Consider the following 27,670-nt stretch of genomic DNA (forward strand, 5'->3'; position numbering starts at 1 on the left):
AACATGCATCGGTATGACAAGCATATCTTTATCACTTCTGTGATAAAGAATGAAGCCAAATTAAGGTTTAGAATTAGAAATACAAATAAAATGATTAAAGTCGATAAGATCAATTTATTTATTAAAGGCAATATATGTCCATTTTTACGGTAGCTGTGACATTTTGATAAAAAATGTTGGCTCAAAGAATACAATTCAGCCGTAATTTACTAACTTTCTCTTCTTGGTTACAATTCCTAAGTTGATGTTTCTCGTTTGCTCTTTCTACTTTTACGGTTTCATTGATATTAATTGGTTCTGTCACTCAAGGGTATGATCGGATAGGAAGAATGAAAGCAATCCGGGTATACAAGAGCCCAATTTCAGGAAATGTCATTTACGCAGTCGCTCGCTTCCGTGATAGGAATCCACACGACCAGCAAACATTTTGACATAATTTGGGACAAGTTAGGTGGAAATGTCGGTAAACACTAACAAGACCAAGGTAACACGTACATTTGTACGTACATACGTATGTACGTATATGTAAGTGGTACCCCCATCGTCTCAAGACCAATGTTCTTGATTAAGTTGCAATTTGTGGTCAGGATCACATTCACTTTTGGAACAGAGACAGCGGCCATGTCAGTGCCGTATTAATCGTGTAATCCCAAATGGTCTGATAAGTCTTGATTTTTAATGACCTACTAAAAACCACAAGGGGAAAATCGTAGACTCCAAATACTATCTGAAACGGCCTCAAGGCCCTGAACTTCTTAGCGAGATATCGATTTCGTACCGGTACCAGTTTACCCCACTCGACCGTAAACTCTTTAGCTTTAACTACTACGTCCACCGCTATGGAAATTAGCAAGTGTAGCACCGTAATTGTCGAAACCGCAACGGTGGGAAAGGCGGGGTACACATTCTGCGGTACGATTGGGTAAAGGACGATGGTAAAGTAATTTGCCACCACGGAGAGCGTGATACTGACGACAAACACGATAAAATCGTGCCCTGCCGAGATTTGGCGTCGGATTGAGATTAAAATGTACCCCTGACAATAAATGCCTAGCATGGCGCAGAAGTGGGGAATGACTTTACTCCCGTGAAGTTCAAGGCGTCTGATTTTTATGACCATTTTTCCATACCTGTCCATACTCTCGAGTTCATTTCGTGCTGTGATTACTGGTAAACTCAGGCTCAAGAACATGAGCGGAATAAGGCGAAAGATTTCCGTGACGGAGACCAGCATTACGAAATAATTGACTATCTTGATCATCAACCTGAAGCCGATTTTCTTCATGAAGTTGGGATAAATTTGATGGACGATGTACTGAAGGACGGTATGACCGTGGATGACTGGAGGGATGCAGTAGACGGGAGGGATAATCGAAAGAAGGAGTACCACGAGGTACATGGCGTTGGCGAATGGGTCGAATTTCTCGACCGGTTTGACCTCGAGGCGACGAAGTTCTGAAATGCAGATTGATATTCTGAGCAACTTTCAAAATTATAGAAATTTAAAAAATACAAAAACTGTGAATCATGTAGCATTTTTTTTACCTGCTGTCGCATGCTGATCAAAGGTAATAATCCTGTTAATAAACTCTATGTAGTCTTTCCCATCAAAACAGATCACGATGGCGATAATAATTCCAAGGAAGGATCCAAGGACCGAGTACATGCAACGGAGTCTAACCACCAGGGCAAATTTATCCGTTTGAGGAACCATTCGCATATAGCCGATGATTCCAAGGGAGCCGAAAAATGTGTGTAAAATGACGAGAAGAAAGAAGGAGACGTACCACGGGGTGACATCCTTCCAGGAATCGTTCCATGTGAATTGCTTCTTCTTATTCTTCCACTGAATGGGAATTTGAGTTTGCCAAGAATTTAGAGTTTCCAAATTTCGTAGAGCTTTGAAGAGCAGTGGAGATATTGACATCCTGTTGAGCTGTCAAGCTGACATGAAGGAATTCATAAGTTGGGGAAGAATTTTGCTCTGTAATGTTTATTTTTAAACTCGAAAAGTATTTTTAAAGAGGGAATACAAATAGTTGACATTTCAGAACTGCAGTTCTGATAGAATGCGATGACGTTTTCTGGGTAGCTTGAGGTACAATTATTTTAATGAACTTATAAGTAGCAGAACATCATGAATATTCGGAACAGTACATGATCACATTTTTAGTGAAAGTAATGTACATATGTATACTTAAGTATTCACATACATACGTAAGCAGGCCTTGATTCAATAAGTATTCATGCATGCAGTAATGTAATAACTTAACTCTAATACCTATTTATGCAAAGTAGAAAGTAAAGTTGGATAATTTACTTAAATAAAGCGATAGCTATATATGTATGTACCCATATATACGCATTTGTATGTACCAATATAAACACAAGTAAATATGTAGAATACAAATATGATGAAATTCAAGGGGAAGGTCAAACAGGCACATAAAAGAATTAAGCGGCACTAATTTGTATTGATGTATCAATTATACGTACTTATTTAGCAAAAATAAAACTTTTTCCAAATTGTTGTCATCAGGGTCCTTTGACTGTTTCCTTGGAGGATTTCTAGACAGGGTCATGTCAGTTCAAAAATTCTCCAAAATTTTTTTTGTAGATTTTAATGTTTGAGAATATGGACTATTTTTGCTGGGAGAACTTGGTTGTCAAGAAAAATAAAATATTCTATAAAACGTCATAAATGCATGCGAAAAATTTTTACGTACCGTTTTTGATACTGATCCTAGTTCAATTATTTTATAATTATTTTAATTTGCAATTAAATTAAATCGTTATCATTTTACGACGGTTTATAGAATATTAAATTTTTCTTGACAACCAAACTCTCCCAGCAAAAATAGCGCATATTCCCAAACTTTAAAATATGTAAAAAAAAAATTTGGAGAATTTTTGAACTGACATGACCCTGTCTAGAAATCCTCCAAGGAAACAGTTAAAGGACCCTGGTTGTCATAATAGAACATACGTTCATAGTGACACGTAAGATGCCATATGTATTTAGGTGCAAAACACAAATGTATTTATGCATGCATTGCAACTTGTTTATTTTCTAAGCACTTGACAACGTATGTAAATGTTAGTCCAGGACTTATAATGTCATCATATAAGTAGTATCTTGTAAAACTCACTCGTGGAGGACTTTTGTCAAATTGATTGATGGGAAATCACGTATTCCAAGAACTACAAATAAATATCTACCAAATATACTAGATCGACCTAAATTTATTTGCACTCCTAGACCTTACTTCTCAGAGGTACATATGTATGACTTATTGACACGTAATTCTTTAAAAATTGGTATGGCTTGACAATTATCCAAATACTGACGGGGACCATAAGATTTATCAATTTAACTCAATCTCGCCCTTCTTTATTCAATTAAAATGCGTATGTTTTTAGTCCATACATACTTCGTTAATTAAAACATGAATCAGAAAAAGTTGACAGTCCCAAGTGGCAATCATGTTTAGTCATACATAAATATCCAGACTAACAAAGTCCAACTATAATTAACCAAAGTTCACACTCGTTAATCCCACTGGAATTCCCAATGGAGGTGTGCATTTTATTTTTCATACATACTAAAATGCAAGAAATTTCAGTGGTGAAATTTTGCCTTGCTTACGTATGTACATATTTATTATGTTTACGATAATGCACTTGCACTTATGTACTTTCACGGAATTGCCGGCAAATGTTTAATGTCTGTTTGTAATAAATAAACTAAGATTACAAATTGAACAAAGTACAATTGTTTAATTGCTTTTCACTACAATAACGAAACCTTGTATTCGAAAAAATGAAATGGATCCAGGTTGATAAATCATAAAACCACTTGTGATCAAATGCAAACCTTATTTTGCAACAAAAACTCCCATTCGGCTCCTGCATTATAGTTGAGTTGAGATAATTCCATAATCCTGCAATTAAGGTTTTAAACCCATCCTCCAAAAAGCAAACATGTATGACGATAAGGTCGAAAAGTCCGATGCACAACCGAGTATAAAAAGCTTTCTTGTCGGAGATGCAGATTCATTAGCTGCTTTCACTTCAAATTCATCTCATTCTCGAAAAGGCTTGCAAAAAAACAACCATGAAGATTTTCATGATTTTGGCCGTGTGCATTGCTGTCGCCTCCGCCGGCGTGGTTGACCATACCCGATGCGGTAAGCAAGCACTTCTTCTAAATTATGTGTGTATTTTTAAAAATTATATGCTTATTGTCCAGGGGGAGTTGGGACCTTTCTCGAGATGAGGATTCAAAACTGTGAAGGTGCAATTGCCTACATGAACCCAGGTCAGATTATTAATTTCAGCTTTATTCCGAATTTAAATTACGTAACTAATCCACACATTATTTTGCAAAACATTAGGTACGCCCTATCCCAGTGAGGGTGACCTGATTCCATCCTCGGCTGCACCAGCGTTGCGACTCAAGGTGACCGCGACCTACCTGGGATTCCCGATCTCAATCATCGACACCGTCCTCGACAACTCGTCCGTCCAGCCAGGAAATCTTTACACGATTAGGTTTACAATTACCCCGAGCGACGGCCTCAAGGGTAACACTGTGCCAGTCGACGCAGAGATCTCCAACGAGGCCAGTGGTATCATCGAAATTTGCGTCAGGGTTCAGGCCCATATCAACTAACTTGGCTGTTTAAAATATTCGGATTATAAATTGGATTAGATTGATAGACAAAATAAATTATCATGCAATTACTACATTTGGTTGACGAGTTATAATTGATTATGCATATTATATGAGTTGATATGCTTGAGGTACATATGCACGATGAGTACAAACAATTTATTTATTTCTACCGCATAACTTGGGTTTAGTATATTATTTGCTACAAAATAAATTTAATAATCCGCAATTCTCTTGTAAAACTCCGAATTGTTCCTAATCCTTGAAACAAGCTCTGTCTCGAAGGCGTACTCGTTATCCAGCTCACCACCAAGTGATCTCGGAAGAATTAGCTTGGGCACATGTTCATGAAGGGAGTCAAGGGTTGCGTGGACTTGAATCTATAAGTAATAACAGTAAAATGAACCTTATTTAATGATTTCCCCATATTTAAATTTCCATTAAAATCCTACCCTGTTACTAATCTTCTCTTTCATAAATCGCTTAAAAATGCGAATCAAGAAATAGACAAAATGCCCCACATTAATGAGATGGAGACCTGCCGGACGAATAGGGACACTATTCTGTAACCAAGAGGTGATCCAACTTATGAACACAAATTGAGTACATTAATGTGATTTTCATACCATGAATAAATCCAGTGCTTGAAAAACACGTGTTGGCGTCCCATGTCTTGCCTTGTCGAAAGATATACCCTCACAATCAAATATTAGAACAACGTCATTCCTATCCGAATCCACCAAATAGGATCGGATGGCTTCATCGACGACCATGACAATTTCAGCCATGACTTCGTCTACAGAATATTTCCTCGTGTCCCACAAGTCTGAGGATTAATTTAGATTTAAAATTGTATGTTCAAACTATTTCATTCAACAAATATGCAAATTGTAACTATTTGACTTTTTCCCCTTATGATGCTACCCTTAGACAGTTATAGCTTAGACACTTACTAAAACGGTCGACACCCACTCGTCTTCCTTGGGCATCTTTACCTTTCAATATTTTGAATTTACCGACATTCAAAAATGTTGAGGATAATGGGTTGAGATATTTTTGAGTAAATGCTTTGTACTTTTGTGTCCTCACGTACATAAAGTATTCCAGCTGAGAAAAAAAACTTTCGTAAATTAATATTCCTAATGATATTGTGAGATTATCGAAATGCTTGAAGTGATGACATCATTATCTTTCGAAAATCATTCTGCAAAAAAATCTTTATTTTTCGGTCTGTATGTCTTGTAGGTCAAATAATACTATTTTTTGGGCTTCATAAATCAGAGATTTCAATTCATAAACTTAAAAACAGCAATGCAAGATTGGCAAGGAGAATTGGCATGAAATTAAATAGGTTCTCAGCAAGTCAAAGACTCGAACAAAAGAAAGCTTATGACTCCTTGGGAGGATGGCACTTCCTTGATGTGCACCCGTTGGATGTATGTATTTATGTACATATGTAATTATAAATTTAAATTTTTAAAACATATATAAGTATTTTCACGCACAGATTTCAACGTCGCTTCGACATTGTATCTCTTCCCACGAAGAAATCCGTCCAAAACAGCATTATCCAAAATATCTTCGAACTTTTGAAGCTTCTCATGTTCTATTTAGTAAATACATAAATCTGCAATTTACAATACTGACATACCTGACGAGAATTATGTATAAGTCAGAACTTAAATATAAAAGAAATATACAGATAAATACCTGAAATCTTTGATTTAAGCAGATCCAATTTTATTCTTTTATTTAGAGTCGACATTGCATGTATGAGGCTAGTTAGTAAATGATGTGTTTGAAATGCATGGTTTATGTTTGCAACAAGAAAATAATAAATTGTATGATACATAATCACAGCAATGAACTTGGCCTTACACTCTTGCACTTGAACCACGTTTTGTATGCGTCATTGTGAAATTAACCTATTTTTTTAGCCCGAGAAGGGGCTTATGCATTTAACCGTAAGTCTGCGTAAGACACGTCGATTGTGACAAACTTCCTTAGTTTTAAAGTGCACATCTCGATCGCCGTTTCGAAGATCGGTTGAATAGTTGAATGGTGAGGTCATTTTTGCGGTGGGTGTAAATAGTAGCAAATTTTATACATACTTAAGTTGGCCTATAAATTTGAAACACTGCGTTAATGTGAAAATCGTGTCAAAGAAGATGAATTCAAACTCGGGAATGTTTTTGTTCGAGGGATTCAACAAGTTTTTTCTTTTGACCTGCTTTTGATTATTTCATCCGATAGATAAATATTTGGTGTTAACGGGAAAATGTATTATGTATAACATCCAGGAATATGACATACCTACACAAATTTCAGGAAATTGTGTACCTGGAAGTAACACCCTCCAATTTTTAAAAGAATTGGAACAAGTTGAGATTTTGGACAGCTGACAAGTGTGTCATCGGTATTAAAATCGTCTACCAAAGAGGACGAGAATTTTATAGCTTGCTTAATGAGCAATGCACTTAATTATCTGACATGAAGAGAATTGAAAACGACTTAATTTAAACCTGGCTCGGGCTATACGAAGCTGTACACATAAACTTTATTTTTATCAATGAAACTTAATAATTACACTTCTTATTGCAAAAGTTGTAAAAACCAAGCTATCACCTACCCGGAGTATAGTGTCTTTACGAATATTTAATTGTGCTTTGCTCGTTGGAATTAAAGAAAGTGACTGAGTGAATATACGATTATTTTATCTACTTAAACTAGATTTTATTTCCAACAAATTACTAATTGTCAACACAATTCAGAGCTCTGCACTAACACGAGTTGATTGGTGACTACTACAACGACAAATTAATCGTGGACATCAATAACAAAGAATTAACAATTCTTACTCTTGATTTCCTACCACGACGACTAAAATCCAAAATGTCTGACTTTGACAACGACTAAAACTCGACTGTGTAGATTTCTTCTACCTACTTACTTACTACGACTTATAACAAAGGACGACGCGCACTCAAAATCCCACCCTGACGTCACCATGGCAACCACCACCACGTCACGGGGTAATCTTAGACGCATATTCAACAATTTACCAAAATACATAAAACAATTTCATAAATACATCATTTTACATTTAACAAAAGTAGTGCCTGCATGATAAAATAACGTTAATCAGCAATACATATTATTGAAGTTGAAGTTTTGGATATGTGCATGATCTTTCTATGTAAAACTCAAGGTTGATTTGCACTGCAAGATTACTTTGTTCATATGATGGACAAGGAATGAGATGCAATCCAAGATGATGTATGTAAATTGCAACAACTATTGCGACATCAGTTTCAACCTTAATATTTCATTATTTGTTGCATCAAATAAGTCAAAGTTTGGAGAAATTGAGTAATTACTTTTCAGATTGAAATTCATCAAGTTTACAAGCAAAGCTACTGTCTTATGTCCACATGAATAGATTATGTACCTATAACTTCATGATAAATAAAATAATTATTTTGGAATTGCAATGATAACTAAGAGCACGAATTAATATTTAATTATTATTATATATATATTTAAATGAAATATCTGCATATAGCATTTTTAAGACTTGCGCATCGAATCTGTTTACAATATGTAAATACGTGTTTAAATATTTCCCAACGCACTAACTACAAATAATTATAACATCAGGTGAGATCATTGTCCTCTGCATCTTAAATGCCTTCTACACATATTAATATTTAATAATATACATACTAATAATCCATAATATTTTATCCAGGTAATATATGCGTTGACACGTTGTTTTGTCCAAATGAATCATTAACTTGCGTACATATGGGTATACGTAGATACAGATTCAAGATTATTTGTGGTAAAATAAATTGGTACTCTACTCATGTGCACATTAGTCAGAATTTCTTAGCCGTATTATTTGGACCTTCTTACATATTTATCGCGGCTAAAAAAGAAGAAACTTAAATTAACGTGTGCTGAAAAGCTAGAAAAATAATGTGTGATTATTACAATATTCCAAGAAACAGGGCCACAAAGGTCGGAATTATAAATGTCGTACGGTAAAATTCACGTTTTTCAATGTAGTTTTATGTTTCACTCTGATTGTACCATTTCATAACAAAGGTGGTTGCCATGAGTTTGTCAATTTTGCTGGCAGTTGAAAAACTAATCCTAATGGAAGAAGTACAAGAAAAACAAGAAGAATCTCCTACAATACAAAGTAAAAAGGCACGCTCATTTTGTACGGGATTTGGAATTGCAATAATTATGCTGTCGCTTGCCTCTGGAATCTTTACACTTCTGTCATGTAAAAGCGTTGACAACGAGAAGGTGTGTATTTCTTTCTTGTAAAACATAAAGTAAAACAACTTGACGCCTACGTAATAACTTTCTCTTTTGTGCATAGAGACGCACTAAATTCGGATATATGGCAATATCTTTCATAATTTTGTCGACAATGATATCTGGTGGACTTAGGGCTTCCCACAAGACGGGACAGTCTTGTCTTGTCTTGACAAGACGGGATAACAAGACGGGACAAGACGGAAATTTGCGTCCCGCATTTTGGCAAGCAAGACGGGACACGGGACGGGACAAACAACGTCTTGTCCTGTCTTGTCTCGGCAAGACGGGACGTCTTGCGACAATTTAAATATGATACTTTCGTCTCGGAATTCATTAAAATTGAATTTGAAGCTTAGCACAACGGTGGCATTTGTTCAGTAAAATATAACTTGAGTGAAATTGTAATTCCCTTAAATTGAAAATTCGGTCGAAACGAATCATCGAATATTTTTTGGATAGCGTTATCTAATCCGTTATCATGTAATATAAATCTGTAGAATTTAGAAGTAAAAATTTTGTGTACAATACGAACATGAAGTCAAGTCTTGAGAACATAAATTTCCAAACAAGCAGTTTTCGATCAAACCAAAACAGAGATTTTCCGTTTTAGGGATAGCAAATGTCTTTTTTCCACTCCCCTGTGGAATGTGATTTTTACCAGTCGAAACCTTGGTTAAATTATTCTGTAATTAGTTAGAACAATTTGTATCATGAAGCGAACTTGAATTTTGTGAATGGATTTAAAATTCAACCCATTTAAAACATGTGCGTCCCGTGTTGTCCCGTCTTGAACGGGACGGGCAAGACGGGACGCAAGACAAGACGGGACAGCTTGTCGTCCCTTCTTGTCTTGATATTTCGTCCCGCAGACTGGAACAAGACGAGACAAGACGTATAATCTTGTCTTGTCCCGTCTTGTGGGAAGCCCTAGGTGGACTAATCTTGACACTATTCACCACTACCCTGAGCATGACGGACAGTTCATCAATCGCCAGCTATTCTTATCTGACGCTGGCAATATGGGGATCCATAATTCAAATAGTATTTATGTATTTAGTCCTCGAATATTTGGATAAACCGTCCCTTCATCATACTGAAGAGATTTGTTATCCGCTGCAGCGGGTGAAAAGTACTACTAATTACGGCAAACATCGCAAGACTTATGCAGAGTGTCGGGAATTATGTTGCAATTGTTGCTGCACAATATTGATGTTGCCAATTGAAAATTAGTTTTAATTCAATATTTTATTATGTATATACATATGTACATGCATGTATGAGTACGGCAAGGAAAGTTGATCTCATAGGACCAACGAGAAACCAGAGACCAGACATAAATATTCCTGCATTTCCAAATAAGTATGCAAAGAAAAAAATCAAGTCGATACAACAATTGTTTGCAAAATGTAAGAGGTGTGTTAGTAGTATGATAACCCTTTATTCATAAGCATTACACCAGGAAACTAGTCGATTAACAAGATCAATACTTTTAGATGTATCGTTGTAGATGACCCTTCAATTCCACTGAATTGGAGATGATTTCACGTTTTTCCATAGATTATTGGGTTGACTATTGATCAAGGTAGGGGAATGTGAAAAGAGTTGCGTGTGACAATTTTCGTCCAGAAATGTAGCATTTAAACGTTATCACAATGTGACGAATTCGACGAGCTGTGTCTGGACTCCAGAGAGATATTGACCTATCTATAACTACGGTAGGTAGTTCTATATCAATATGTAGATGCATATATACATACATATGCAGTTCCGACTTCTTTGCTCGATTTTTGTCTGCTGAGTGTCTTTGTATATATGTATATGCACAAATATATGTAGACAGTCGGTCAGACAGTCAATATTTAAATAAACATGTTTATTCACGTATTCACCAACCTCCAGCTAAAATCGAATCGGACAAAATGAAACAAATTAACTAATCTACACATTTATGTACATGTCTCTATGAAATAAAACATTGATCTTGCCTCCGTTGTCACTATTACATCTTAATTATCAACAAATACTTCATAAATACGCTTGGTCCTGTGCTGAGAACATTATTGACTTGATTATCAGATAAATTTCTTCTACATATAAATATGTGTGCATATATCTATCAGTAAATACATGACATATACTTACGTATGTATGTACATATGTGCATATCGTGCTTGCATGAATACATACATATCAATATATAAATGCCCAATATATATATATATATATATATATATATGCACGTATAAATATTGCTCCATTAAACCTTCCACGCAATCCTTCACAACCACGTAAAGAAAGGCTGAAATAGAGCCCATATTAAATGTCAGCCTTGCTATTAAATATATGCACCCATTTTGCCCAGAGTGTATAGATTTAGCCAAAAATGGGTGATGATGACTCGAATGCATGCAAAAAATATCAAGTAAAAAACCCTCCTGCACGATTAAGGCGAGCAACCCTGCCTTCCAGAATCGTCAGATTTGCATGCAATCCACTCCGCAATATCTAAACATGCGAGATTCTCTTCTGACCCATTTTCTCCCCACTTTTTTAACTCAAAATATCACACTAAGGAAATGAAGAGAGCGAAAAAGAGAGAGAGAGAAAGTTAAGGCAGCAGGGAATCCGAGAACGTGAACTTTCCCCACTTCCTCCTCCTATCTCCTTTCCCCTCATTTTCGCAATGAAGCAAACGGGCCAGACCCGAACCCGAGTAGTGTGTGTGTAGTGTGTGTCCGGGTGAAAGTGAACTGGTGAAAGTTAAAAAAAGACACATTTGCTCAACTCTATTTGTTCAACTGTTCAACAATAATTACTCTTTTGCATTTCATTGCCATATAAACATGTAAATTAGTAAAGCTCAATTCAACACGTAAGCAATAAGTTGCCCCACGACTAGAACGCTCGTCATACACATTTCGTACATCTGCTTCTTCTTCTTCTCTTTTTCTTATCTGTCATGAAATTCAGGAAGAAAACGAATAACCTGCCATTTTTTACCTGACTTCTTTTAAACGACTCGTTCCTAATTAACTGGAGAGGAAATAGAGAAAGAGAGAGATGAACTTGTAAAAAGTAAGTTAAGAAGTCATCCCAGTTTGATATTTGTATTATTTGCAAGTTGAGTCATATCCTGGTTCTGTCCATCCATACATTTTTGGTGGATATCTTTTTCTCTCGAGAGAGAAAGCAAGTGTAGCCGTGGTGGTGGTGGGACGAGTGGTGGTTGTCGTGCTATGGTGTGGCAGAGTCTTAGTGGTGTTGGAGTCCACTGCGGATTTATCGATCAATTCTGCCCCATGTGTTTCTGCCTCGCTTGCCTGACTGCCTCTGCATCCGCACTGACTCTCACGCACCCTTTCTCCTCTGCTTTCTCCTACCCAGAGAGTCCCATACTCGACATACCTGCACTACCGACTGACTGTCACCCAGCAGCTATACTGTCTAGTCAGTCGCTATTAGGCAGGCGACGAGCTGGTATGTTGTGTGGTGCGGTGAAATGGGATGGGATGGGAGAAAGAGGATCCGGGTCGGGTAGGAGAAAGCAGTAGTGTGGTGGTGGTGATGATGGTGGTGGTGGTACTCGTAGAGCACGAGGTGGTGGTTGGTGAATTGAGAAAATAACAAAATAAGTAGTTTGACATTCCTCCACTTTCACTTTCTCTTTCGAATTTCAGTAATTTTTACCAGGCCTGCGACAGACTTTGGGTGGGTGAGTGAGTGGTGTGGATCCTCCTCGCTTCGTGTTGGTGCTAGTGGCGATTGGGAGGGATGGGGGCGAAGAAAAAGAAGAAAGGACAAGACCCGGACGCCCCACTGCCCTCCTCCCTCTTCGTCTTGACGGAAAATACCAAATTGAGACAAATCACGAGGTTCATTATAGAATGGGTGAGTAAGAAAAAAGATGGGCACGTGTTCTGAAAAATTATTAATGGGTCAAAAACAAAGGAGAAGAGACTTATCGAATTTATGTATTTATTTCCAGCCCCCTTTCGAGTATGCCGTGTTGGTCACGATTCTAGCCAATTGTGTCGTGCTGTCGTGCGAGGAGCATTTACCAGAGAAGGATAGGACGCTGCTTTCACTTCAGTTGGTGAGTTGTACATGTACATTTTTTTTACTCTAATCAATAAAACAATATTGGAAATCAAATGGTTTGAATTTTTTATTTAGGAAAAAACTGAGGACTACTTTCTCGGGATTTTTTGTGCAGAAGCGTCCCTCAAAATATTAGCGTTAGGTTTTATTCTTCATCCCGGCGCGTACTTGCGCAATATCTGGAACATAATGGACTTTGTGGCACGTGACAAATACGAGTTTTTTGTTCTGAGTAATGTAGGTATTTCATAATTTATGGGAATTTCAACAGGTCGTGGTTTCTGGTTTTATCACGATATTCGCATCCGGGGAGGAAGGAGGAATAAATTTAAAGAATTTGAGAGCAATAAGAGTCCTCAGACCTCTCAAGTTGGTTTCAAGAGTTCCTAGTACGTGATTATGCAATCATTTATTTGCCACAATTATTTTCAGGTGTTTAACTTTCACCACTTTGTCCAGGTTTGCAGGTGGTCATGAAATCAATAGTGAAAGCGATGGCACCCCTCTTCCAAATTGGGCTCCTCGTTTTCTTCGCAATCATCATATTTGCCATTATAGGGTTAGAATTCTACTGCGGCGAGTTTCATAGGACGTGTTACAGTCTCTACGACCTGGATGAGATCGTGCTGGACGGGGGGTTTGCGACCCCGTGCGTGTCCAATTTATCCGGGGGAGCTCCAACCGGCAGCTACCCGTGTGAGACGGACAACTCGTAAGACAACTTAATTTAATGTCTTTTAATGTACATTAGTATAAATTTATGTAATATTTCAACCAAGAATGTTACATTTTTAATTAATTCTAACTAATTTTAACAATTTAAGGATATGTCTGGATCAATGGATCGGGCCTAACTATGGTATTACATCTTTCGACAATATTGGCTTCGCCATGCTCACCGTGTTCCAGGTAAATATGTAAATATGTGCCAGTACTTAACTATTGTAATTAAATACTATTACTAATTTCCAGTGCATTACGATGGAGGGTTGGACAACGATTTTGTACTGGGTAGGTGACCAATTTTGACCATCTTTAAAAAAATTAGGGTATAAATTAAGTTGATTTTATTTTCAGACGGATGATGCCGTGGGGAGTAGCTACAACTGGATTTACTTTGTGCCTCTGATCATAATTGGGTCTTTCTTCATGCTCAATCTAGTTCTCGGAGTACTTTCCGGGTGAGTTGTTGCACATTTTCCGTTGTGGTGAAAGCGGAGAAAGTGGTTTCATATTTTGCCTTATCATCAGGGAATTTGCCAAAGAAAGGGAACGCGTCGAACATCGCCAAACATTTCTAAAGCTGAGACGCCAAACCCAAATGGAGAAAGAACTGAATGGTTTCCTTGAATGGATATGTCGCGGTTGGTGATGCTTTCATTTACGCTGTTTAATCCGTTATCGTGTAAAAATTAATTGTTATTTTTTATGAATAGCGGAGGAAGTCATCTTGAATGAAGAACGAACCTCTGACGCCGATAAGCAGAGAATTCTTAAAAAGAGGATGCGATTAGAGGCAAAGAGAAAAAAGTTGAAGACAGCGAATGCCAAAAGTACAGATACCGACGAAGATGCAGAAGCAGATGGTACTTAATTATTTATGTCATTTACGTTGTGTATATCGACAATTGATTTTTTATTGGTTAATGAATTTTTTACGTGTCCCCATCCAGTATACTCCTCACCTGCCAAAAAATCGAGAAGTACGACGTCGACTTTTTGGAGGAATGAGAAAAGATTCAGATACTGGATACGTAACGTGGTCAAAAAACAGTGGTTTTATTGGAGCGTTATCGTCCTCGTTTTCCTGAACACGGCCTGCGTCGCAACGGAGCATTACAATCAGCCAAAATGGTACGTTTAAATTATATATTGGAAAACTGGACATGGTAAAATTTCAATGAAAGCACCAAATTAAATTATTGAATGGGGAATGAGACTAATCAATTTTTCTTTGCTTTTATTTCAGGCTGACAGACTTTAATTGTAAATGTTATTTATAATTTTATTTAATTATTAGATTGATGTAAAATTGTATTACTAAATGTGAAAATTTTTTGCTCTGTTTTCCAGCTAAGGCAGAATTCGGCTTTTTAGGTCTTTTTATATTCGAAATGTTTGTAAAAATTTACGCGTTAGGGGTTCGGACCTATTTTCACTCCTCGTTCAACCGATTTGACACCGTGGTCATTTCTGGCTCCATTTTCGAAGTAGTTTACTCCCAGTTCAAACCCGACTCTTCTTTCGGTCTATCGGTCCTGAGGGCGCTCAGATTGCTCCGAATATTCAAAGTGACCAAGTACTGGAGGTCGCTGAGAAACTTGGTCATTTCGCTACTCGCCTCGATGCGCTCCATCATTTCCTTGTTGTTCCTCCTCTTCTTGTTCATCTTAATTTTCGCCTTGTTGGGAATGGTAGGTTTACATCAATCTTTTGTAAAGCTTTGTTGAATTTTTGAAAAAATAGCGTGATAAATGAACTATAAATTTAAATAATCAACTAAAACGATGAATAATGTAAAAATTATTTTAGCAACTTTTCGGTGGTGCCTTTAACTTTGTGGATGGGACACCAGCAACTAATTTGGATACGATTGTTACCTCGTTATTGACAGTATTTCAGGTAAACAACCTTATGCTCAATAAAATGGAAAAGATGGTGTAAAATATAAATCAATTGTTATGATGTTAATTAAGATTCTCACTGGAGAAGATTGGAACGAAGTAATGTACCTCGGGATTAGATCGCAAGGTGGTCTAAATGGGGGCATGGTGTACAGCTTGTATTTCATTATCCTCACATTGTTCGGAAACTACACCCTGCTAAACGTTTTCCTCGCCATTGCTGTCGACAACTTGGCAAATGCGCAGGAAATGACGGCAGCCGAGGAAGAGAAGGAGGAGGAGGAGAGGGTATTGCATATTAAGATATTGGAAAAAAGAGAAAGCTCCCTTTCTAATGATTCATCACGTGGTCACAGAAACAACAAGGATTAGCACCCGAGCTAGAAGATGTTGCAGAAGTCGTGGAAACTACGGGGCCAAAACCAATGTTACCTTACTCCTCAATGTTTATTTTTTCTCCGACAAATCCGTAAGTATTTTTTGCAACATTGTGTAAAACAAATTGCAAAAATGTTACACCTTTCTCGAAATTTATAGAGTGAGGAGGGCAGCTCATTGGATCGTAAATTTAAGTTTCTTCGACTTATTCATAATGTTCGTCATCTCCCTGAGCAGTATTGCCCTCGCGGCGGAAGATCCCGTGGATGAGAAATCAGCAACCAATCAATTCCTTGAGGTTGTGGATTACGCATTTACAGGAGTTTTTGCGGCGGAAATGCTCCTAAAAGTAAGTGCTGAAGGATATTTGAAAAGAAGGATTTAATTTGGATTTGAACGTATGTAAATTTCCCAAAGTTGGTTGGTTAGAAACGTGTGGTGACATATTTATATATTACAAATATATTTATGACATGGTGCTTAGTCGTGTTATTGGTACTGCTAATTAATTACAAATTTGAAATTGTTGATGTTCTTGTTGATGTTGTTTGTAGGTAATAGACTTAGTTGGTAAATTTTGATGTTTTAGGTCATTGACCTTGGCATAGTTTGGCATCCCGGGGCGTACTGCCGTGACCTGTGGAACATTTTAGATAGTATCGTTGTAAGGAAATTATACGTAGTTGTATGTAGTAGTGGGTTTGGTGATTTACATTCAATTGATTTTCCAACTTTTCTATACCATAGGTCATCTGCGCAATAGTCGCATTCTTTTTCACTCCCCCTAAGTGAGTTCCAAGCGGTAGAAATTAGAATATATTCATAGCTCTAGTACATACAGTAGTTTCATAGATTATTCTTAGTTTGTACTTTCAAAATAGCTATCATAGAAATTATTATGTTGAATTTAGTCGCTTATATGGAACGCAAATTTTAAAAAAATGGCAAAAGTCTCGCAAATTTCAAATGACGGTAGTTTTAGTCACCTGCTAATTCCATGATTTTATTTGGCTTCTCGACATTCTCGACATGGTGTCATTGAAAATAACATTTGCACATGAAATAACACATTTGCACACACCATTCTAAGTGTTATTTACTTACTCATTACGCTTCGCATACGGTATTGGCAATTAATTTGATTAATTTTTGCTAACATTTCACTTCTGTAGAGCAATTTCTCAAATACTTCTTACTTACTTACACTGCCTCAATTAAAACTTTATTTATTTGCGAAACACTACATATTTACATACTTTTGGATGTGAGGTATTGAAGGTAAATTCTGTTTGGCAGAGTGGGCGAGGGGGAAATAGTGCCGGAGGACCTCGCAGGTGCGAGCGACCTAAGCGCAAAACTGAATACAATCAAATCCCTTCGCGTCCTCCGTGTTCTTCGGCCTTTGAAAACAATAAAACGTGTTCCAAAACTTAAAGCTGTGTTCGACTGTGTTGTCAACTCTTTGAAGAATGTGTTCAATATTCTCATTGTCTACCTCCTATTTCAGGTGGGTGAGAAAATGTTACCGAAATTGGTTACAAACCTAGGACAAATTTAACTGGGATTTCTGATTGCAGTTTATTTTCGCTGTAATTGGTGTTCAACTTTTCAACGGGAGATTTCAGTTTTGCAACGACGAGAGCCGCATGAATGCAAAGGATTGTCATGGAGAATTCTTCATCGGCAGGGGAGACGGACCCCCAAAACTTGTGCCAAGGGTGTGGGATAAGCAAGACTTTGTGTATGATAACGTCCTCGTATCCATGATGACCCTTTTTGCGGTACAGACTGGGGAAGGGTGGCCGACGTAAGGAGAGAGAATTTTATATAAATTCAGAAATTTGAAAAGTTTGATACTCATTTATAAACTTTCTATTTATCAGGATATTGCAAAACTCAATGTCCGCCACGTGGGAGGATAAAGGTCCACTGCCAAATTTCAGGGTTGAAATGTCAATTTTCTACATAGTTTATTTCGTCGTGTTTCCCTTCTTCTTTGTGAACATTTTCGTTGCCTTGATCATCATTACATTCCAAGAACAAGGCGAGTCAGAGTTGCAGGATGGAGACATCGATAAGAATCAGGTGAGTGGGGGAGAAATTTTATAATCGACCTTAAATTAATTGTTTTAAAGAAGTACTAAAACGGTGCTATGTATTTCATATTTAGAAATCCTGTATTGATTTCACAATCGCGGCGCGTCCTCTGGAACGGTACATGCCCGAGGACAGAGATTCATTACAGTTTAAAGTGTGGAGAATCGTGGCGTCGACCCCGTTCGAGTATTTCATCATGCTTCTCATCATCCTCAACACATTCCTCTTAATGATGAAGGTTGTAATTTGCTAGAGTGATTTTCTTGATGGGTACCTTGATTAATTTGGGATGATTAATTATTTCACAGTATCACAACTCTCCAGCCGAGTATAACAATATTCTATCCAACATTAACATCACTTTCACCGTGCTTTTCACGACGGAATGTTGTCTGAAAGTGTATGGGTACGGGGTGAAAAATTTCATGAAGGATCCATGGAATGTTTTCGACTTTATAAGTAAGTTGTCAAAAATATGAGAGAAAGTAAGATTAGTTTGATAATTTTCCTAAAACTTTTTGTGCTGTATTTTAGCTGTGATTGGATCCATCATCGATACGGTATGTTTGAATTAATTAACTATTTTTTTAGAATAAGTAATTAATCATTAATTAATATTTTATCTAAAAAGGCGGATCTGTTAAACCTCGCGTTTCTCCGAATGTTCCGAGCAGCGAGATTGATCAAGCTTTTAAGACAAGTTCAAACCACGAGGATGTTGCTGTATACGTTTGTTCAGTCCTTCAAAGCCCTGCCTTACGTTTGTCTCTTAATTGCAATGCTCTTCTTCATTTACGCAATAATTGGAATGCAGGTAAATATTTAAATGAGTAGGAAAGAATTAGTAATTATGTGTTTAATAACGCGTTTTTTTACATTTTTAATCAATAGATTTTCGGGAATATTGGTAAGTCAATTATTTGTGTAGACGTGATGGTTATTAAATTATTACTGATTATGTGCGTTATGATTTTAGAACTAAATCCGGAAAAATCTATAACAAGACATAACAACTACCGGAACTTTTTTCACAGTTTGATGCTACTTTTTCGGTATGTTGATAAGAAATTAACTTAACATTGGGGAAAAGTTGGTGTATATGTTGTTATACTAATTTGACCCACGCAGATGTGCTACGGGGGAGTCGTGGCCGTCGATAATGTTGTCCTGTGTAGCGGGTCAACCTTGTGACCCACTCGCAGGAAAGGAAGGACCGGAATGTGGTTCAAACGTGTCTTACGTGTATTTCATATCCTTCATTTTCTTGTGTTCATTTCTTGTAAGCATTTTATGTGATGAGTTATTTTAAATTTACAGTGTGAGAACATTTTGAAATCTAATTTGTGTAATTTATTTAGATGTTGAATCTCTTCGTTGCTGTAATTATGGATAATTTTGACTACCTCACACGAGATTCTTCAATTCTTGGTGCACATCACCTCGATGAATTCATACGAGTTTGGGCAGAATATGACCCAACTGCTTCGTAAGCTTATTTTGAAACCTACACATTTTTTAGAAAAATGGGCAACCATAAAATGAATACTATTTTAGGGGAACAATCCACTTCACCGAGATGTACGACCTCCTGCGAAATATGGACCCCCCACTCGGTTTCGGTGGAAAGTGTCCGTATCGTCTCGCTTATCGGAAACTTATCAGGATGAACATGCCCTTGAATGACTCGGGAGAAGTGCACTTTTCAACCACATTATTCGCCCTAATTCGAGACAACCTTTGCATCAAGTTACGTCCCGCTCCGGAAATGGACCAAGCGGATAGAGAATTGAGAGAAACTATTGGAAAGGTTTGGCCTTTCCAAGCCGCCAAAATGTTGGACCTTCTCGTTCCACCACCACCACCGAAGGGTTCGAAAGACAGGGTCATGACGGTGGGCAAGTTGTATGCAGGGTTGGTCATTTTTGACGTGTGGAAGGCGAAAAAAGTATCAGGGAAGTTGCACCCGGTCGTAGTTGAAGCGGTGGAAGCGGAGAAATTAAGCGGTACGGGGATGAACCGGGTATCTTCGAATTTATCGGACGTAGTAGAATTCTACCCGGGAACTGAGGAGGAATTAAATTTTTGGGATGATGATGGAGAATCAAGAGGAGGTAGGATTCAATGATAAGATGCCAATTAGCACTCTATATGTTACCCATGCACTAATTGCTAATTTATTTTGCAGACTTTGTCCATCAAGCCGCCATGGTTATGAATCAAGGTATTCAGGAAAGTATATTCCCACCATTGCAAAACAACCTTGGCTTCCAGGGGCAGTTTTCGGAGGGGAATGTCCCTCCAAACCCACAGATGGAAGTTTCCCCCAACGGATGGACTCGTCGGAGACGACGAATGCGCAGAAATGACCCCTCCTTCAATAGATTTGAAGTATATAGCGACGAAAATGAAAGTGACAATCTTTACAATCACCGAAGAAATCAGCAGCTCGCCGGAAACGGGCTGCGTTACCCTCCCCCGCTAAGACCAAGCCGACCAAACTCTTTCCCTATCACCCCAAGGATGGTAAATTACCAATTCCAAGCAAGAAATCAGCCCCCTCTTCACCCTCATCAAATGGTGAGGAGACCTTTTCTCCCACGACCGCAGAGAGGAGGGTTTGAATATGACCAGATTTCCCCCTTTTCTGTGACACCCGTCTCCTCCCCCAATTTCCGTGGAGTAGTGACACCTTATAGTGAAGTAACGTTTCCAAATAGAAATATATTCCCTTCCCAAGTTTGGGAACATAATCGAAGTCGTGGTCCCAGATTTCAAAATTGTGAGTGTTTAATGTTGCTTAAATTCCTGTAAGCATGCCAAATTTTATATGTGTGTGTCACCCACTTGTAGACTCCACCCATCTTCATCCCACCTTTTCTCACCCATCTACACCAAAACTGCCTAGGATACCAGTTCGCAGCAATGGTAACAATTCAGGCAACTAGTTAAAAATGTGGTTAAAAATTAATAAAATTACCTAATTTTTTCTCAGGATTTTTAGAAATAATAAATTCCCCTTCTTTCGGGAGAGAGGGATCTCTTTTGAGGAGGAGAGAACTGCCAGGAATTCCTACAGTAAATAATAGGACCATAAGCCGACCGGGTATTCGGACCGGAACTGGGCGAATTTTGCCGATCCCCCCCACTCAGCAGAGTCCACTGCCTGTCGTGGTCCCGTCGCCCCTTTACTCAGACCCCGGCTGGTACGGTCCCACGTCCTACCTCCTCCGGAAATTCCGCGATTTTATGGACGACGAGGAGGAAGATGACGACGACTGGGTTTGACGATTGACCAGCTTAGGACCTTTTACAATTAAATGCTGCAAATAATTTGAAATTTAATTATGAAATTTAATTAATTATGCTACATTATCCGCCTTAAATTGAAATCCTGCCCGATTTTATACGTATTTCTGATTTTTAAAGAGTCCAGTCATCCATCCACTTGAATATCCTGTCACTGTCATTTCATACTAAATAAATACATACGTAAATGTATGGGTTAAGTTGGTTTAGCTTTTTTATAATGGGAATTTTACCCTTACGAGCGAGTTGACAGGTGGAATACAAATAATAATTACTCCTAGAAAGACATTAAAAACAAGAAGACTTAGACTTTTAGGAAGCAAGGTCGACTGCCATACTACTTCTTTATACGTTGATTATAAGTATGTTAATTAGTTTAAGTCAGGTGATAGAGGATCCTCATTATTGTACCCCGCATACCTAGCATAGACTGAGTGTGAGATGTGTAGAAAAATGAGAATTATTGTATTGTATTTGTAACTAAATTATTTACATTGTATGATTGAAGCTCAACCATTGTAGGCTAGAATAGACGAACAAATAAACGTTGTTCTCCCGAAATTATATATACGTAAATATGGGTGCTTGTGAAATTGCGGTTTTCATTTATGCTTGTATCAGTTTGAGACATCTTTTACGGTGTCTAAATATATATGTAGATACATGCCGACCAAATCTTTGTTTTCATATGCATACGCTTTGTCAAGACATTTTTTTGTAATTGATTACCCCATTGCCATACATATGTACTCGGTATACATAAATTTATAAATGGAGTTGACACTTTAGCGAGTATATCCTTTATAGTTCATTCGCAATACATATGTATGTACATAGGTACGTGCATTGTACACACATAAATATATACAGGCATACATTAAATATGTACATAAACACGATTATCAATAGTTCTCACCCAAAGTACACAGTGCATGTGCGTTACGTAAATTACTTATGTCCTCATCAGCCTTGGTTATCTGACATTGGATATCATATGTACATATATACGCTCGTACGATCAATGCATACATAATTATCCTGAAGTATATTTCACATTTCCTATAATGTACAAATTACCTAATAGACAGCTACCAGCCGAAACGGTAGAGTTTTTTTCATCGTCTATATACAGAAGTATATCTAGCTCAGAATCTACTTTAATTTGTTGTTACTCAGCTAATCGTAAGTAATGACAAGCAATTTTCCGGTGGCAACCAACAACAATTTCATTGTATTGTAAGAATTTATTTTCGTATCATAAAACGTGTTTACAAATACAAATGGCACGACGAAACTTACGCCCAACTGCACTGGGGGATTCTTCCTTACAGGAGAAAGAAGCAAAAGTATGTTGATGAATTGGTAGTACGAACAATTTGTAACAAAGTCCAATTTTTTAAAGAAACCCCTTCGACTTTTGAACTCATCCAAAATCGAACAACCTCAAGTTTGTCTTAGAGAATGGAAGTGTTGTCAATTTAAGGTAGCATAAAATGATACTGATTTCATGTTTTGTTTACCTTATACATCTCGTTGTCTTTCAGACATTACCAAATTGGCTTCAGGACAACCAATTTCTTATTTCTGGTCACCGACCACCACTCCCATCTGTTCGAGAATGCTGTAAAAGTATTTTCCGTATTCATACTGAGGTATAAAATTTGCATATATAGTGCACGAAGGGGACGCAATTTATGTCATACTTTCCAATTTCCAATGATAGACTATAAATATATGGAGTCATCTCTTGGGAGCGTTAGCGTTTATCGGGGAAGCCATTCACTTTATGAATCAAGAGAAGATTCCACTAGAACAAAAATTGGTCATTTCTGTATTCTTCTTTGGAGCGGTAACATGTTTCAGCCTGTCCGCGACCTTCCATGCCATCCACTGCCACTCGGAATCGGTGTGCAAATTATTTAGCAAGTACATATTTACATAAGTAAAGTAGGTTAACCTGTGGATTCGATGTCACGCGGTTCGAACTTGCTATTCTTGACTGATCAGTGATTACTTCAAGTTTTGCCACTTCTTGTTTAATACGATGTTCTGTTTTGCGGTTCTTAAAGATTGGACTACGTTGGAATATCCACATTGAGCATGGGTTCCTTCTTTCCTTGGCTTTACTACGGATTTAATTGTGACACATGGAGTCAAATGGTTTATTGGAGTGTGACATTTTTTCTTGGACTGGCGACAATTGTTGCATCATTGTCAGACAAATTCGGAACGCCACGATGGCGACCAATCCGTGCCAGTATGTGCACTCGTTCTATGTAGCTGATGCATTTATTAGGATTATAAATATGAAATGCATACATTATTCAGGTATATTCGCCGGATTTGGACTCAGCGGTGTAATTCCAGCCATTCATTATATTTCAGTACGAGGATTTATTCGAGCATTTACAATAGATCCGTTCGGATGGTTGCTTTTAATGGCGGTTCTGTACATCTTGGGAGTTCTTTTTTACTCATCGAGAATCCCAGAGAGGTGGTACAAGGGAAAATGTGATATCATGGTAAAAAAAATCACAAGAATTCTCTTTCGAAATTTAAACTGTGCTTTATTTCGTTGCAGGGTCAGAGTCATCAGATATTTCATATCCTAGTCGTTGCAGGAACGTACGCTAATTATCATGGAGTTTTGCAATTGGCCAAACTACGAGGAGCAGATGGATTCTGTGAAGGGATTGAGATATAAATAGGCGTTAAGGCGTTTCATAATAGTCAATTACGTTTCACAATATCATTTCTCTGTTAGTTAATTTATCCTGGATACTGTAATGCACTGAATGATTTACTTATACAAATATTGGTGTGCATTTGTATAGACAAATACATAGATACATAATGGTACAACGATGGTACAATACATATGTACACGTTCAACTGACCTTTATTCCAGTGAAAACAATAATTCTAAGCAACTTTTGGGACTATATATTTGATTGTGTTTTTTTTTAATTTGACATATTTTGGTTATAATCAAGTAATAATTACATACTTGGCATATGTAATCAAAAAGGATACTTAATTGGATGCACTTATGCATCTTGTACTTATGTATGTACATATCTATGTATGAGTTACTACGATTTGCATCACAGCAGGGCATTGCATGCAAAAATGCCTACCTACATACATTTTACTTATATCTAAACTATATAAAGCAGGCGAGTGTATCGCTGCTGGGTCGGTGGCTTTTTTGAGAAGTTAGCCTCTCCTTTCCTCTCTCCACTCTGCAGAGAGAACAGGAGAGGCTAACTTCACTAATGTTGGGGTAACGGGCTTATCGACGGGCCTATTTTGCAGTATCTAGTAGTATCTACTTAAGATCTTAGTACTAGTAGATACTTAAGTATCTACTAGTATCTACTTAATTCCAAAACTGCAGTCTGCATGACTTCACTCGACTCATTATTTAAGTATTTATTTATATCTCACCGAAATCATTGTTGATAATGATAAGTGACACTCAATGATATCTCATCATAGATAAAATTCTAACTATATTCTTATGCATTTCTAATTCTACCCTCGCTGAGCTCCAATGCGATCATTATATTTTTATAACAATTTATGTCACAATGGTGTCCAATCCAATTCTACTTTCTACTCTACTATTTCTCCTCCTCACTGTAAAATATGGTGTCGAAGCACAAAAGGACCCCCACTTCACCGAAGGAAGACAATCTATCGTCCACCTTTTTGAATGGAAGTTTAACAATATCGCAGACGAGTGCGAAAGATTTCTTGGACCATATAAATACGCAGGTGTTCAAGTAAACGAGAAATAATTTTATGCTTTACTTTCAACTATGGCATGACGTAAAATAACCACACTTCCAACTTTGCCAGACATCACCTGTAACTGAGAATGTTCTTCAATTGACCCCGTTTCGCCCATGGTCCGAACGCTACACTCCAGTCTCTTATCAATTTACGACGAGATCTGGAAACGAAAGTGAACTTGCCTCCATGATTCAAAGATGCAATGCGGTCGGTGTCCGAATTTATGTCGACGTGGTTCTCAACCACATGTCGGGACGAAGCTCCTGCTGCATTGGAACGGGTGGAAGCAGTTTTGACCCCGCCACGAAAAGCTATCCAGGAGTTCCTTATACTGCGGAGGATTTTAATGGGCATGGCGACGGCCTCGAGTGCGAGTCAGACAGTGGACTGATTGATGATTATCAAGATGTTACCCAGGCAAGATTAATTTTCAGGTAGATTCAATTTATTATATGTAAATGGACATGAAATAGTTTTTTTGCCCTCAGATAAAAAATTGCGAGTTGGACACATTGCGAGATTTGAACCAGAAGAAGGCAAGCGTGCAGAATAAGATTGTCGAATTTCTCAACAAACTTATTGGTTTTGGAGTTGCTGGATTCAGGTAGACCTCATAAATGGGTTTAAAAGTTTGTACTATGGCTTTCAATATTCAAGAATTGCATCAAAATGTTACGTAATTATTTCCAAGAGTCGATGCCTCGAAGTACATGTGGGTCCAGGATTTAGAAGTGATTTTCAGTAGGTTAGATAATCTATCGACCTCTGCAGGTTTTCCGGAAAACGCGAAGCCATTCATTGTCATGGAAGTTTGGGATTTGGGTAATTATTTAAATAAATGTCACAATTTTATTACTTATGTACTTTAAATGCTCTGCTACAAAATCAGCATTTGCCGGAGGAACTGATCCGGTCCACGCCAATGAATATCATCACCTCGGACGAACGACCGAGTTCCAATACGGGATGTTTCTGGGCGATGTCCTTCGTGGATTTACACCTTTGAAAAACCTTTGGAATTTTGGTAATTACAAATAATGCGGCATAGTTTATCTCGTATTTTTATTACTAAATGAACTTAGGTGAACCTTGGGGAATGTATGCGTCCGAAAATGTCCTCGTGTTCGTGGACAACCATGACAATCAGAGATACCAAGGGTTCTACGATACAAATATATTAACTTTTCGGAACGGTGGACTATACCGAATGGCACAGGGGTTCGCCCAAGCTTGGCCATTTGGTTTGAAAAGGGTGATGTCTTCCTATTACTGGGAACCAGACTGGCAAGATGGCAAAGACAGGAACAATTGGGTATTTTTTAATTTAAATTTGCATACATACATAATTTTTCTATCAAAATAAAAAAAACTCATTTAGTAAAATTTCTCGGCCAGATGGGCCCACCTCATGACGATGACGGCAACACGTTGGATGTTCCCATTAATAATGACCTCACATGTGGGGGTGGCTGGATGTTAGTTTTTAAATAATTAGGAATTTTGTAAAATTATCCGAATGAAAACGTGGATGAAATTTTACTCAAATCATTTCAATTTAGATGTGAGCACCGTTGGAGAGAAATATTCAACATGGTTTCGTTTGGAAATGTTGTCCATGGAACTCCAGTCACCAATTGGTGGGACAATGGGAACAACCAAATCGCATTTTGTCGAGGAAATAAAGGATTCGTGGCAATGAATAATGAGCAGAATGTTCCTATGGATGAATTTCTAATGGTACATAATTAGTAGCACTTAGGTAACCTTATAAATACATATAAGATTGTCACAACTTTTTACTACTCATATCAGACTTGCCTACCTGCGGGTGACTATTGTGACGTAATTTCGGGAAATGTTTATAACGGGACTTGTTCTGGTAAAACGATTCGCGTCGCTTTAAGCGGATCAGCAGAAATTTACATTCCTCACACCGATGAGACACGAATGGTTGCAATTCATGTGGAGGTAAGCAATTAAAATAAAATCGAGTTACGGTTGTAAATGTGTTTCAGGGAGGTTTTATATGCATCGACATTTTTGATTCAGGCAAAATTACCTTGAGCGGAGCCCTTTTCAATTGAAGTAGACTGAAAATAAGTACATATATGCATGCGCATCTGCCTATGTAAATGTGTTTTAAATTAAATCCATATATTGAAAGTATGATACGCAAATAGCAGTGCTATGTGTATGTAAAATAAGCTGAGTTTTCGCTAAACATGAATTACTAGATAATTACGTAATTTTGTGATTTTACAAATGCACATCTTAGTTATGTAAGTTGACTAAATAAATAAAAACATATGCACATAAAGTTCCATTTCAAACTGTACAATAAACTAAAGATTAGGTAAACTAAATACGTTTC

At 37.5% G+C, this 27,670-nt stretch overlaps 7 protein-coding genes across 10 annotated transcripts; 5 read left to right on the plus strand and 2 right to left on the minus strand.

Moving 5' to 3' along the window:
• Positions 1 to 94: 94 nt before the first annotated feature.
• LOC118434691 lies at positions 95 to 2,571 on the minus strand. Its single transcript, XM_035848770.1, has 2 exons — positions 1,546 to 2,571; positions 95 to 1,455 (listed from the first exon to the last, which is right to left on the minus strand). Exons 1-2 carry the CDS (start codon positions 1,925 to 1,927, stop codon positions 596 to 598), a joined length of 1,242 nt encoding a protein of 413 aa, XP_035704663.1. The 5' UTR covers positions 1,928 to 2,571; the 3' UTR covers positions 95 to 595.
• Positions 2,572 to 4,028: 1,457 nt separating this feature from the next.
• LOC110844351 lies at positions 4,029 to 4,746 on the plus strand. Its single transcript, XM_022090529.2, has 3 exons — positions 4,029 to 4,187; positions 4,250 to 4,318; positions 4,395 to 4,746. Exons 1-3 carry the CDS (start codon positions 4,115 to 4,117, stop codon positions 4,670 to 4,672), a joined length of 420 nt encoding a protein of 139 aa, XP_021946221.1. The 5' UTR covers positions 4,029 to 4,114; the 3' UTR covers positions 4,673 to 4,746.
• A 52-nt stretch (positions 4,747 to 4,798) lies between these two features.
• Positions 4,799 to 7,336, minus strand: LOC110844350 (alpha-tocopherol transfer protein-like). Its single transcript, XM_022090528.2, has 6 exons — positions 6,383 to 7,336; positions 6,178 to 6,278; positions 5,626 to 5,779; positions 5,299 to 5,498; positions 5,125 to 5,235; positions 4,799 to 5,052 (listed from the first exon to the last, which is right to left on the minus strand). Exons 1-6 carry the CDS (start codon positions 6,522 to 6,524, stop codon positions 4,888 to 4,890), a joined length of 873 nt encoding a protein of 290 aa, XP_021946220.2. The 5' UTR covers positions 6,525 to 7,336; the 3' UTR covers positions 4,799 to 4,887.
• Positions 7,337 to 8,524: 1,188 nt separating this feature from the next.
• On the plus strand, positions 8,525 to 10,987 carry LOC118434622. Of its 3 annotated transcripts, none has more exons than XR_004834146.1 (3): positions 8,525 to 8,715; positions 8,780 to 8,986; positions 9,063 to 10,987. XR_004834146.1 is itself a non-coding variant. In XM_035848549.1 (3 exons), exons 1-3 carry the CDS (start codon positions 8,651 to 8,653, stop codon positions 9,306 to 9,308), a joined length of 513 nt encoding a protein of 170 aa, XP_035704442.1. In that variant the 5' UTR covers positions 8,525 to 8,650; the 3' UTR covers positions 9,309 to 10,987. The 3 variants fall into 3 exon arrangements, 2 of the variants coding, with proteins under 2 accessions (XP_035704442.1, XP_035704443.1); XM_035848549.1 differs by having other exon boundaries at positions 8,525 to 8,710; XM_035848550.1 differs by having other exon boundaries at positions 8,525 to 8,692.
• Positions 10,988 to 11,710: 723 nt separating this feature from the next.
• LOC110842697 (voltage-dependent calcium channel type A subunit alpha-1-like) lies at positions 11,711 to 22,070 on the plus strand. Its single transcript, XM_022088482.2, is given in 35 exon segments — positions 11,711 to 12,076; positions 12,679 to 12,889; positions 12,987 to 13,094; positions 13,175 to 13,300; positions 13,371 to 13,488; positions 13,559 to 13,811; positions 13,924 to 14,008; positions 14,072 to 14,110; positions 14,177 to 14,280; positions 14,351 to 14,463; positions 14,536 to 14,685; positions 14,773 to 14,953; positions 15,069 to 15,085; positions 15,173 to 15,513; positions 15,632 to 15,721; positions 15,796 to 16,069; positions 16,072 to 16,192; positions 16,261 to 16,450; positions 16,691 to 16,765; positions 16,849 to 16,889; positions 17,398 to 17,608; positions 17,679 to 17,908; positions 17,985 to 18,186; positions 18,272 to 18,436; positions 18,507 to 18,657; positions 18,733 to 18,758; positions 18,830 to 19,012; positions 19,090 to 19,105; positions 19,175 to 19,250; positions 19,327 to 19,477; positions 19,557 to 19,684; positions 19,753 to 20,309; positions 20,384 to 20,977; positions 21,049 to 21,123; positions 21,191 to 22,070. Coding segments are annotated over 34 exon segments (5,601 nt in total). The 5' UTR covers positions 11,711 to 12,076; positions 12,679 to 12,772; the 3' UTR covers positions 21,484 to 22,070.
• Positions 22,071 to 22,525: 455 nt separating this feature from the next.
• LOC110844686 (adiponectin receptor protein) lies at positions 22,526 to 24,379 on the plus strand. Its single transcript, XM_022090956.2, has 7 exons — positions 22,526 to 22,850; positions 22,907 to 22,987; positions 23,049 to 23,156; positions 23,228 to 23,430; positions 23,574 to 23,761; positions 23,833 to 24,026; positions 24,086 to 24,379. The coding sequence occupies exons 1-7, from the start codon at positions 22,785 to 22,787 to the stop codon at positions 24,206 to 24,208; spliced, it is 963 nt and encodes a 320-aa protein (XP_021946648.1). The 5' UTR covers positions 22,526 to 22,784; the 3' UTR covers positions 24,209 to 24,379.
• A 196-nt stretch (positions 24,380 to 24,575) lies between these two features.
• Positions 24,576 to 27,616, plus strand: LOC110843200 (alpha-amylase A). Of its 2 annotated transcripts, none has more exons than XM_022089162.2 (10): positions 24,576 to 25,289; positions 25,366 to 25,716; positions 25,788 to 25,903; positions 25,991 to 26,121; positions 26,189 to 26,323; positions 26,382 to 26,611; positions 26,695 to 26,774; positions 26,859 to 27,036; positions 27,112 to 27,267; positions 27,349 to 27,616. In XM_022089162.2, the coding sequence occupies exons 1-10, from the start codon at positions 25,095 to 25,097 to the stop codon at positions 27,361 to 27,363; spliced, it is 1,587 nt and encodes a 528-aa protein (XP_021944854.1). In that variant the 5' UTR covers positions 24,576 to 25,094; the 3' UTR covers positions 27,364 to 27,616. The 2 variants fall into 2 exon arrangements, with proteins under 2 accessions (XP_021944854.1, XP_035704293.1); XM_035848400.1 differs by having other exon boundaries at positions 24,576 to 25,281.
• Positions 27,617 to 27,670: the final 54 nt, after the last annotated feature.

The sequence above is a fragment of the Folsomia candida genome, unplaced genomic scaffold (assembly GCF_002217175.1).
Source record: "Folsomia candida strain VU population unplaced genomic scaffold, ASM221717v1 Fcan01_Sc002, whole genome shotgun sequence".
NCBI lineage: Eukaryota > Metazoa > Arthropoda > Collembola > Entomobryomorpha > Isotomidae > Folsomia > Folsomia candida.